At 37.5% G+C, this 13,006-nt stretch overlaps 1 protein-coding gene across 1 annotated transcript; it reads right to left on the reverse strand.

The window, feature by feature from the left end:
• Positions 1-3,299: 3,299 nt before the first annotated feature.
• LOC139126544 (poly(3-hydroxybutyrate) depolymerase-like) lies at positions 3,300-11,021 on the reverse strand. The gene is made up of 11 exons (XM_070692612.1): positions 10,853-11,021; positions 9,163-9,285; positions 8,623-8,820; positions 7,484-7,575; positions 6,305-6,418; positions 6,097-6,132; positions 5,742-5,850; positions 5,262-5,304; positions 4,100-4,225; positions 3,862-3,887; positions 3,300-3,661 (listed from the first exon to the last, which is right to left on the reverse strand). The coding sequence occupies exons 1-11, from the start codon at positions 10,944-10,946 to the stop codon at positions 3,594-3,596; spliced, it is 1,029 nt and encodes a 342-aa protein (XP_070548713.1). The 5' UTR covers positions 10,947-11,021; the 3' UTR covers positions 3,300-3,593.
• Between the last annotated feature and the right edge of the window lie 1,985 nt (positions 11,022-13,006).

The raw sequence follows: 13,006 nt of genomic DNA on the forward strand, positions 1-13,006 counted from the left end.
TAACTTTGGAACTAATTGGCGGCCGTCTTGTCGAATACTGGTGATCAAATTAATATTCATGATGCACTAAACCTTCACAAGACAGTGATATTATTGCTGAAAGTCGACTCTGTTGCGTTGCTCCACGTAAAACTTATGACGCTATTCAGCTTGTTGACAGTCGTTCTGCCCATACTCAATACAAGTCTCATTCGAAGTCAATCTGACGCGAAAACTCGAGAGACTAACCGACAGCACTACATTAATTGCAATGTGGATGTATGTAAGACAGAATATGCAAGACTTTCAGAATTATATTCAAAACTCTTTGAAATAAATAATGAGATCAAATATACAAAAGAATGAAAGATACATCATAAAGCGATTTCAAAGTCAAATCACTATTTATAGTGTTGAAAATCGGTCAATGAGAAATGTCATAAAGTCAAAGGTCAACTTGGTAAAAGTGGATTACGAAATAACCTTACTCTATCCAACAATAACAAAACCTCTTAATTCAGTCAACAAGAATCGTAAGCAACATAATGAATAATTTAAAGTCGAGGAAATTTCACAGAGGCCTATTCACACGAAGCATGGCGGCCATGGGCCACAAATAACTGTTGAGAAATATCAGAGGAATCCGTAATACACATTCATTTTGAGTGCAAATATTTCAAGGAAATTTGGCAAAAAATTATTTCTGTTATAAACATGTCAACAGCTAACAATTGCCGTCATTGCTAACGATAACAATGCAACGTCAGATATTGTTTACTTGATCACTTCTTGTGTGAAATGCAGTAGGTAAGAAATTATGTTATCCAGACTCTTAACATGAATTATGTTATCCTCTGTAATGCGACTGAAATTATTTTTTTCTAATGGATGATACGATTGTATATTTATTCATACTATGATGAAAAAAGTCGATGATTTTGTGGCTAACACGGATATGTTAAGCCTTTTGATATCTACAGGTAAAGGATGCGTTTTTAGTTTCTTGTTGTGATGGAATTATATTATTGTTACCGTCTCCATCTTCCTCACTCAGTTGCTGCTATTTCAGAACACCCGTTCGTTCTTTCTTCGTTTGCTTTTATTTAAAGTCATGTACACTTGACATTCCAAGTTTATTACAACCAAAAAAAGGTGTTATAATGGTAGAATCCATGTTGGAATCAAACTTACTAACAAACAGACTGACTTCAAAATAGCTATTCTTGTACTTCAAGTCGTTTCATCACGTGCACATGTAATCCACTAAGCTTTCCAAACTTCATCTCTTTCCAAACCCTCATCTCTTTCCATATCTCGTCGCTTCGCTAACGATGGAGTGAACTGACATGCCTATCATCCTCGCCGATTCGCCCCTCGCCATGTTTATCCATACTGCAAGAAGCACACTTTGCTTTGATGAGTCGTGAAGCGACCCGATCTGCAAAGCGAGACAAGTAATCACCCTGCGATAGAATGAGAGAACTATTCCATACAATGCGTACAATGATAAGACCTGTAATAGTGTTATACTCTACTTATTTGTCACATTTTCCAAATATCTGGTTTTGTTAGTAAACTTTGTTTGTGTTTTTTTTTTACTTGTTTGTTGTCTTTTTGTCTCTTTCGCTTATTTCCTTTTATCTTTTCTTTCGTCTGTATGTTGTTTGTCCGTTTGATTGTTTTGTCTTTAGGCCAGGAAGAAAAAATAAATTGTTCATCGGAATCGCCGCTTCTACTTTGGCATATTTGGAAATTTTTTTTTTTTTGATCGCGGCAAATTCTTACTTCCGCATTGCAAATATGTTTAGTACTGCCGCTGGTGGCGCCCTACACTTTGTCGGGTTTTCGCGGGCACGGGATTTTTAATGAGTGTTTGTACGGACTTAGTTGACCGCCAACACGTTGTTGTGACGTCTGAATTTGGCGAATCACGACGCAAAGTGGGTCGATTTGGTTAGGTTAGTACATGTCACATGAGTATTAATTTGATCGCCAACATTTGACGTGATGGCCAACAGTTAGTTCTAAAGACGCTATTCAGTGTTTGTCCTGATATTTCGTTCGGCGATTTGTTCAACAAGATCGTGACAGCAGATGGACGGTGCATCCGATTGAATGAAAATTGCATCGAAAGTATAAAAATTACGGCAATGACAAAACACATGGTTGCGTCGACGTTAAAGTACGATCTGAATGATGACTATATAACTTCACTCCGATTACAGTACAGTGTTGTTAGACCATTGTGTAAAATGTGTATAGACAGTGGTAAAGAGGTCAAAACATGGGGCCAAAGTAAAATGAAAAAACTCAGATGCTAGGTCCCACCAGGACAATATTAAAGGACAATACTGAATTGTTGGATTTTAGTGATTTGCTGTACATTTCAGTTTTATTCTGAGAGAATGTTGAAATACTCAGAATATGTTGTGCAAACACTAACTGTGAATGTAATGGCCTATGTTATTGTTGGGAAATATAGTCTTGAATTCAGTTACCAGTATCAGTGTTTCTTGTCTGAGATATTTCTGGTAAAAAGGGAAACAATTATCTTGCCTTGTCTGCATCTTTGCAAAAATGCCAGAGAACCGCGTTTACCTTCGGCCTAAAAAAAATAAAAAAAAAAATTTTCGCTCGCCGCTCCTGGAACTTGGTCCAAAAAATCCGATGAACAAGATTTTTTTTTTCTCTGGCCTTACTTGTTTATTATAAGTCTGAGTTAGCTGTAATCACGGTTTTAGAACTTGACGACACCGTCGAGGTAAGGCTTCCTCCATGAAGACAAATCAATGTGCGCAAACCATGACCGGACAGGGTTTTTTGTAAGTTGACGATGTGTCAAAATGAATTAAAACACTTTCTAATTCCTGCTCACAGTTTGCTGCATCCTCTGACAGCATTATATGAACGTTGATAAGGCGATTTCTTCACGTGATTTATCCTTGGTCAGGTGCTCGCGACAGTAACTGGAAAGATTGCCTTGAAATCGCTGATGCAATGCACGGTTACATATGGGTCATGCTGAACACCCGCAAACACCCAAAGTGCAACGCAAAGTTTTCTGTGACAGGCATGGATTATCGTAGCTTATCACTGAAAAGCCTTGTTCTGTGTCCAAAGACTCCATATCTACATGTAAGGTTATGTTTTGATAGGCAAGTACTTCTCATTTCCACCTGATATTTTCAGTTTTTTCACAAAATGAATATCATCGAGGCGAAGAAGGCCTATTTGTAAAGAAAACCCAGTCTAGCATCTCTTTGTTTTCCAGATGTGATTATCATGAATTATGAAATAGAATACTCTGGAGATGATACAAGTCAAAATGATTTACTCAATTTATTGAACTTACTGTAGCCGGGGCGCCCTTAGGGCTCAAAGTCGAACCGAAGTATTACGTCGTTATCAGAGATTATCGTTTTTATTTGAGGCAAGAGTTTAGTTTACAACAAGTTGTTATGCCCTTGAATTAGTGAGTGTCAAGTTTAACTGCATACACAGATAATCAGTTCATGATGACTAGTGACTTAATGTCATGTAAATCGGCGATTGTGAGCGAGACAACAGTGAGTTGCAAATATAAGTCGAATTGCCCTGCTGGTGTATGGGGTTCCTTAAATCGGCGACGTCACTCGATCGATGATATTCTTCATGAATCGCATCTGTACACCTGACTTGATATCTACGAACCGATACAGAGAGTCATGTTAGAAATAAAGAAATCAAATCGGTGACGTCACATAATCGATGGTGTTCTTCATGAATCGCATATTCGTCGGTAACTATAACTACAGAAGCAAAAATCTTCATTATAAAAAAAACTTTCGGTCATGGTTGAAACTTAACGCACTCTTATTGGTTAATTGAGTCAAACCAACTTACCGTAGCTGGAATCTGTATAGCCCCACCTGAAATGTAAAATTAATATTACATTTGTAAGCTTCACCTTTCGACACAATAATGGTGGTAGCATTGATAATAATAGACATTACAAACTTGTAAACGGTCGATTTTGTGCGTGTCAGAAATCGTCTGTCCTTACATAGACTATTTACATGTAGGAATACATTCTATGGAAATGGATTGTTGTAAAATTTCGAAATTATTAGAAGAACATTACCAATCCCAGCATCCATTGGTGTTGCCAAGCGCAGGTTCTGCCTGTGGCCAAATCATTATTATGTTGTTTGCCTCTGCAACCTCATTGTATCCAGAGTTGATGACGTATTCTTCGTCCAAATTATGTCTGTAAGCCAATAATCAAAAGATGCATTCAATCAAATCAGGAGACTGGGACATGTTACCATGAATGCGCATCTTAGGGAACTTTACTGTCTGCAGCATTCGACGAAAAAATAATTCGAATCTCGTACGATGATCAATTAAAGCAAAATAAAGTTTCTTGAATGGTTGTAACTTTTTGAGATCTAGAAAACAGATGAATTTCTCCTCTCCTTGTCTTTAATGCCAATGCGTTGTTCACGATATGTAGTTAGACTATTGTTGACAAATGAATTGTAAAGCCGGACCAGCATTGATTAGTCAACGTAAAATTTGACATAACGAGGTAATGACGCATTTCTCACTGGGCATTACAGTATAATGTTAGAAGTACAGCAGGAAACTATTTCACATGCCGACAGAACAAAAGTAATCGGTGACATTATTCGGCTAACCATTTTCTCACCCTGAAATCAGAGAATGAAAGTCGAAATAAGGGCAAATTTCATGATTTCATAGGTTCACTTGACCATTTACATTAAAATTGGACCAAATTTCGATCTTGGATTTGTTCTGTTAGCATTCAATTTCTCAATCAAGAATGACACATAACGTATTAAATGTCCCCATGGTTTAGGAAGACTTTCAATTGCCGAAGAATAACGGAAAATGAAGTGAAGATGTTCTCAAAATTTGTCAAGACCCCTGGATGGCCGTGATATTTATGACGTCATTCAACTGTAGCGAATTTGTCAGTTTACGAACAGATATGACCCCGCTGAGCGACAGTAACCTGGCAACTTGAGGTCTGTAACTAAGAGTCTGACTTTAGCCAGAAATCCCGAACAATGGACATGTGATTAAACATCTTTATTCTCTAGTGTGAAGATAAACGCCACAAAATTGTTGCACACATGCTATAAACATCAGGTTCATATTCGTATATACTGTCTGTGCACTTTGAGCTCAACTGCAATATAAAAAAGTTCAATAGCACCTATAACGTGGACATAAAATTGACACCATAATTCTCACTATACCATATATCAACCAATACGTACCTTCCCTGGAGACAACCGTGGACAGAAATATGTACCTTACAACCTGTAATCAATTACATTCCATATGTAAGGACCATTGCCAATATACACTTTAAATTGTTCATGACATTAGTGCATCGAATCACCTGACCGACTTCGTACAATGTCACAACAAACGTCTGTCTACAGAATGTTCTGCTCGTGGGACGCCTGGAAACAGTCAATGTTTGATTCCTAACGCGCGTTCCGTACGGTTTTTCGCTGAATTTACTGGTGCATGCAAAGGTATATCATTCTCACTGTTAGACGTACAGTGACGCAATATCCGAAACTACCAACATCGCACCTAACTGTAATTACTATATATATATATATATTATATATATATATATATATATATATATATATATATATATATATATATATATATATATATATATATATATATATATATATATATATATATATGTTTTCGCACAACATTCATGAAACACTTCTTACCTGGAGTGTCGATGCAACCACTTGGTACGTACACATAACCCATTTCATCTAAACTGGTTATACCTAGGTAGGGTGAAGGTTCCAGCTCTGTTTGATCAAATGTTATCATCTGCAAAACAGAGAAATTTTCCATTTATTTCAGAAATAGCTTAAAATATCATGTTTCATATCATTAAAAAAATCAGAAATCCCGACAAAGAGAGTCACTATGAACACGTTCAGGAATCCATAGAACCGCCGCCAACGTCACATTACAAACATTGACCCGAAATATTCGATGTGTGATCATCATCATCATGACGTCAGGACTTCTAATTAAGAAAGGGGAAACATTACTGGCTAGATAATATCCTACCTGACCAGGTAGCTCTCCCCCGTAAACAGGCGGTTTCTGAAAAAGTAACGAATACTACATCAAATAATACTGATTGACACACTTTCTGACGATGACATATGAAATGTTCATGTTTACCGTCATATTTTTAGGTGAAATTATTCAGTAATGCTCAACAGTCACAACAAAACAAACAGAATATCATTCAAACTGCAAAGACTAAACTCACCGACAGTGTACCACCATAGATGTGATTCAGTAGGATATATGCACAGGGAATGTCACAATTATTAATCCATGGTCTTCTCCCGGCGGAACATCCGTTGCCATAGTGATCGGTTATCTGATAGTCGACAAATGCAGTGTCATAAATGTACGTGGTCACTAATCGCACACACACATACACGTGTATGCATGCATGGATGCATACAGACAGACAAAAAACAGACAGGCTACATACATACATACACACATACACACATACACACATACACACATACACACAGGTGCAGCCAACGGAGCTATTCATTGAAAAAGCTATTCCGGGAGCAATTTTTGAGGGCAGGGGAAATTTTAATTTTGCTAGGGTAGGGGACATATTTTTAGGTGGAAGGGGAGCAAATTTTAGTTTTCTTTGTCGGGCAGGGCAGATATCGGTTAATTGTCCCGGGGACAGGGCTTGGCGAAAAATGAGGAGAGAGGGGAAGCTACTTTAAAAACGGGGAAAGGGGAAGTTGAGCCATTGTGTTTCCGGTAGAAGGCCACTGCAGTATGTGTCTGCATGGGAATATTAATTTTCAGGGGAAATTTTTCATCTCAGGGTAGGGTAGCTTCATGTCTGCAGGGGAAATGGAATGACAAATATTGAGGGGGATTTTTTCCTGGGCAGGGAAAATCGGCAAGTTTTTTTCACCTCAGGGCAGGGGAACTTCAAAATTGACAGTGGGGAGGGGAAACAGGCAAAAATAAGAGGGGAGTGGGTAAAAATGAAGTTTGAGTGCGGGAGGGTAAGTCGAAAAATTTTCAGTGGGAGGGCAAATTATGAACAGCTAATTAATTACCCTCATGACTTAAAAATAATCAGTTCACATTACTTGTCATGCAAAATATATTTTGTCATAGTAAAGACCCTTTTAAAAGTGCATTGTTCGTTGGCTGCACCTGATACACACATACACACATACATACATACATACATACATACATACATACATACATACATACATACATACATACATACATACATACATACATACATACATACATACATACATACATACATACATACATACATACATACATACATAGGCAGTCGCATACTACTGACTTACTCTATTACAATCTCAGGTGCTATAATGCTTATGCTGTTCAAATATTAGAAAACAAAGGAATCTAGAAAATGAGATACCGTTGCATGGCCAGCGGGTGTGGTGAAATCTGTCAGGATACTGGCAGCTGGCATGTAGTGGGCACAATATTCCTCCAAAGCAACCATTACTCCTGCCAGAGAAATTAAATAAACGTCTGATCTCATGAAGCTGTCGCTCAGTAAATGATGCATTGATTTTCATCGATAATTTTTCAAGGCAATAAGGGTTTTGCAAGGTTTACAAACGTTTTCTTCACAAGACAAAAAATAATCAATCCAGGCAGCAAGTAAGATTGTCTTCACAAAGTGGTAACATATATATTTGAATCCGCAAAACATAATAACAGAAGAGTGTAGATAAAAAAATAACAAATTTATTGCGATTAAAACGGCTTAAGCTTATTGAAACTGGTGTAGCTTTACACAATATCATAGAATGCGATAAGTGTAGGCTTGTATGAATATCCGTGACAGTCAGTTTATCTATTTCCATCAAGCTGTATAATTTTCATGTTTGATTTGGAACTTTGTACAAATTGTTGAATTCCATTGGTTCATTTTCAACTGCAATGTTCAACAATCATTTTAAAAAGATCCAAATCATGTCTGTAACGCAATTCTTACACATGGCGGATGGTATTAGCAAAGTGAAGTTGACCTCTAACCGACATAATATCAAATTATTGAACATAAATTATCAAGCTAGCCATATGATTATCTTGTTCACATTTTAATGGTTTACATGAATAAATGCGTTAACTCTAAATCAATACCACACTTAGTAGCGTGTACTGGCAATCACCGTCTTAATCAAACACCAAGGTCTCTCATGGCGAGAAACTGGTTTTCCGTTTGACCAGAATAAGTAGTTGCTTTCAATATCAATACAGACACGCCATCAATACGTCACTGAAAGTAGGCATTATGAATGTCACCAAGACATTTCATTGCCATATTACATACAGGGGAGGGGGGCAGCTTAATTTTCCGCACCGTTAATATTTAAATTTATGTAAATTACCCAAATCCTAGCTAAGCTAGGTTCTTCCCCTTGGCAATTTAGTCAGGCTACGCCCTGAGCGTGTTACGTTTCTGGTTTAGTTTTAATTTAGTTAAAGTGACATCTTTGTCAGTAAAACTTTTGACCTGCACCAGAAGCTACACAACAAATATCTTACCTTGGTCAACTGTAGAATCCTGAGTCCCACTAAATAGCCATGTTTTTCCTTTGGCAAAGTCTGATACAGGATCAATATCACCCGTTTGCGCAGCGTTGTCGGTAAAGTCGATCAAATCCTGTACACTAATTTCCTGTGGTCGACTCATACATGCACCAAGTGCTTTCATTGTGCTGCCTTCAGCACAGTGATATGGACCTGAAAATAGACATTGAACACTCAACGGAATCCTCATGTCTTGTAGCATTTTGTAATCTTCTTAATTCATGGCAGTCAGATCAAGACACCGTTGGTATATGTTTTGTGATTATACTTCATTGATTTTCACTGATATTGTTTGAATTAATTAATCGACATTAATCAGGACTCATTCAGAGTACTTACTGCAGAGTACTGCAGAGTTTCAAAAGGTGTATTACTCCATAATGTAAACTTTATATCATTGTACGAGTGGTGATCCATAGTTTTTGTGATAATTTTCTGTACAACACCACTGATATTCTACAAGGCAGCAGGAAGGCATTTAGGGGGTTTAATCACCTGCAGCAAAAATTCCCGATCCCATGACGCTTGAGGAGTAGGCAACGTGCATTTGAATGGCCATATAGCCACCAGACGACACCCCACTCACCGATACCTGAGTTGGATCCGCTCCATATGAAGCTGAAATTTTACAATGGTGTAGTGTTAACGATTTTGTAAATCAGATGAGTGACGTTGGAATTGGTTTTGTCTCCCTGTTTGATGAGTTTGTTGCCATTGAAAGGGTACATATGCGACCTCTTGAAAAGATAAATACCAGTAGGCGTTGAAAAATGTAAAGGGAAAGTGTAGTTACTTCATTTATTTGTCCGTGACGCAATGGCGTAACATGATAAGACATATGGGACGGTGAATTTCTCCCAAAGTCAACAATGAAACTTACAAACTACGGTCAGAACAAGCGATTGCGCCACCGTAAGTATTCACTGAAATTTTACTTTATTTATCATGCATCCTTCTGACTTTGTGATGTTTATTAAAAAAAATTGCCTACTCGAAATAAGTCATTTAGAATAGGACGGTAACAGTGTAAGCGATAAGTGTAACATCTGTCATACGCCGCTAACCCATTTACAGCCCGTTGCTGCTTACCTTCCTGTTTGGATGTCTGGTATACACAAATTGTGTGCACAGAACGCATGGTGTTTTTATCTTACATAAACAACAGGGTACCGTAAAAGAGATTGTGTCTTCACTAGTCTTTACATTTTGGTCACTACCGACTAGATGAACAGCCTGCTCGGTAAACAAACACAGCCGCATACTGTAGTTAATCTAATGTAATCTGAGGAGAAATCAGACCGAGAAAAGAGACCCTGTTGTTTGTGTTAGATAAAAACACCGTGCGTTCTGTGCACACAATGTGTGCATACCAGACATCCAAACGGGAACAAGTTTATCGGCGAGAGATTTGTACAGTGAAGAGAAACTGCAAAACTTTTCTGAATAAGATTACCTTCTTACTTAAAATATTTGTTATCTCGTTTCTAACTTTATGTACTCAACGATATCACATAAAAATCATAATATTTACACATTAAAGTTTCTACGTCTACGACGTTTAAAACAGATAGAAATCTACAGCCTGTCCTATCTTGTTATTTGCAAGACGATCCAAATACAATTTTGAGTTGATCAGTATGATGTTGATATCCCAATATTCACGGATATATCAAATGAAACACATTTACTGGTAGCACTGTAATGGTTCTGGCAACAACTAATTGCATTTTTTTGCGGGAAAGTTTGTTCGTCTTATGACATTGTGATGGCAGCTAAGTCAACCAAACTTTAATAATCTTTGCAAAATTCACTGCTTTTCTGCTAAAAACTCAACAAATATTTCGTAGACGTCTAGTGTTTAATCAGCCTCTGCTTTCTTGTTGGATTTTTTTTTTTTGGGGGGGGGGGACATGTCGCCAGCTACTCTGTTGTGAATGTATCATGAGTCAATTTATTCAAACGAACTTAGTGTTTTATATCACACAATCTATGCTCGCAATGAAATCATAAACTTAAAGAGAACATTTTATGTTGCGTAAGACAATGAAAAATAGAAAAAAATCCCTCGTCGCGCCATTTTTTCTATTTGCAAGAAAGGAAGAACAATAAATATTTATTATGGCTCGATTGAACTGTATATCATCAAATTGGAAAGTGTATAAATGCAGGAGTTAAAATGACTTACGTAACTTCTGTGGTGGGTTTGGATCTGGACACCACCACCATGGGCAGCCAACAACAAGCTGGATCAGTTGAAGATATAACACAATCGACTTCATTGTAAATTACTAGATGAAGATGTCAAAACTGAAGATTTTGTATCCAGTGATATGCAAATGATTACACTCATGTATAGCATCCCTTGCAATTTGCGATCAGACTAATTATCAGATTGTGGCTGCCCTTTTTCAACCATAGGACACCGATATCATTGAAATTATGGAGGGTTGACAGATGGATTTTGCAGCCCATCAAGTCAATATGGCAGGCAACACACCATTCCCATCAAAGGGGCAAGTACGTATTGACATCGTCCGGTTTTAGATTGCACTCACCGATAGTAATTTAAAACACTGCACTCACAAATTATATGAAACACTCTACGATATTCTGACATACAGATGCCGCTGCATGTATCCAATATTGCTGACGACCATGGAGGCAACGCTTGAAAAGAACCATGACTCTAACATTATATCTAAATTTTGCCTTGAAAGACATGAATCACTAAGCGAAACCGAAGTCGGGGTGATCGTAACAGTCAAACCACAATATGTCCAATGAAATTTGCAATTTCCTGCCGTGGTCTTTCGTAGAAAGGTTACTATTACTAGTATATGAGAGAGAGAAAGAGAGACAGAGACAGAGACAGACAGAGACAGACGGAGAGAAACAGACAGACAAACAGATGTTTGTCATGAAACGCATAAAATACTGAGTATTGCATAAATTGTTTATCGGTATTATGATGCGATAATCCACGACCTGACAAATTATCAATCACTATAAATATGTTTATACATTATTTATATTTTGTCATCCTTTATTTACATAACTTGGTCGTCCTCTCACGACTAAAGCTCTCCGTCCTATATTCATTGACATCTTCCTTGTAGCGGAACACTGACACCATTGTAGAATTGCAGGCTTTGTGTCTGTCTGTCTGTCTGTCTTACTGTCTGTCTGTCTGTCTGTCTGCCTGCATGTGTATGTAAATGTTACCGTTTTCTTTTATGAGAACCTAGGACGTCTTGGTAAATACAGACTTATACAAATTCTAATCAATATACGCTGCATACGATATAGTTTCATGAACTATTATAATTTTGTACTGGTGATTGAAAACAAAACAAATCATAATATTTAGAAGTCTATTCACGCACCTCAAGTATATTATACGTAACACAAAATATTCATATTGATATTGAGACGATCTATATCATACGATATCGTCGGGAAACGGAGCATATCTGTTTAATGACTATTGATACATTATTTTGCTGATTACGAAGGCATATCAATTTTCATATGAGAACAGCCAGGTGTTAATGGATGTGCCCGTAGGTTGTTAGCCGGAAAATTATAGTTTTACTTCGATATGAAATAACAAGAGATAAACACGGAACATAAATACAACCAATACTTTAGAGTTCTGAAGGTCGAAGTTCATAGATCTCATTTAATTCTTTGATTTCCTCATTTCCCGTTTTCCTCCATGGACATCTGTCTGCCAGTGTAGCTGACATTACAAAAGAGAATTACACAGTTAGGCAAACCTTCCCTATTGCACCTATCACAATTCGTAGGGAGCTGTCGTTATTTAGGGCCAGGGTCGGAGGAATGGGAGGCGGTCTCTCAAAAATTTATGGACACTGAAAGGGGATTACTAAAAATGATACGTCACAAAAAAGTCAGATGTGATCGGTGTTCCAAGTAACCAAATCATGGCGTTATTTTAACATCAAATTTTCAAACGTTTCAACATCAGGTAGATAACTCCCTGGCCACCCGTATACTCATTGCTTTACAGCCGCTTGGTCTTTTATAACTACCAAGTGTACTGGTACGGTATTTTCTTGCTACCTTTGTTACATCTCTGTGCCAGTGGATACTGTTGAAATGACATAGCTTTGATGTTTATAGTATAAAAATATCAGATGTGAAATGTTTAATACACATCTTGATAATTGGCACCAACTGTCCGTTCTTACTAACTGTGTGTGTCGCTCACCAACGGTCCTGAATTGCATTTTATGTCGGATAAACATCGTTCTGAACTCTGTGACTTAACTTTTGCGAGTGAATGAACTTAGATTGGGTGGATTTCATAACCAAAATG

This window comes from Ptychodera flava (assembly GCF_041260155.1).
Source record: "Ptychodera flava strain L36383 chromosome 3 unlocalized genomic scaffold, AS_Pfla_20210202 Scaffold_27__1_contigs__length_13241970_pilon, whole genome shotgun sequence".
Lineage (NCBI taxonomy): Eukaryota > Metazoa > Hemichordata > Enteropneusta > Ptychoderidae > Ptychodera > Ptychodera flava.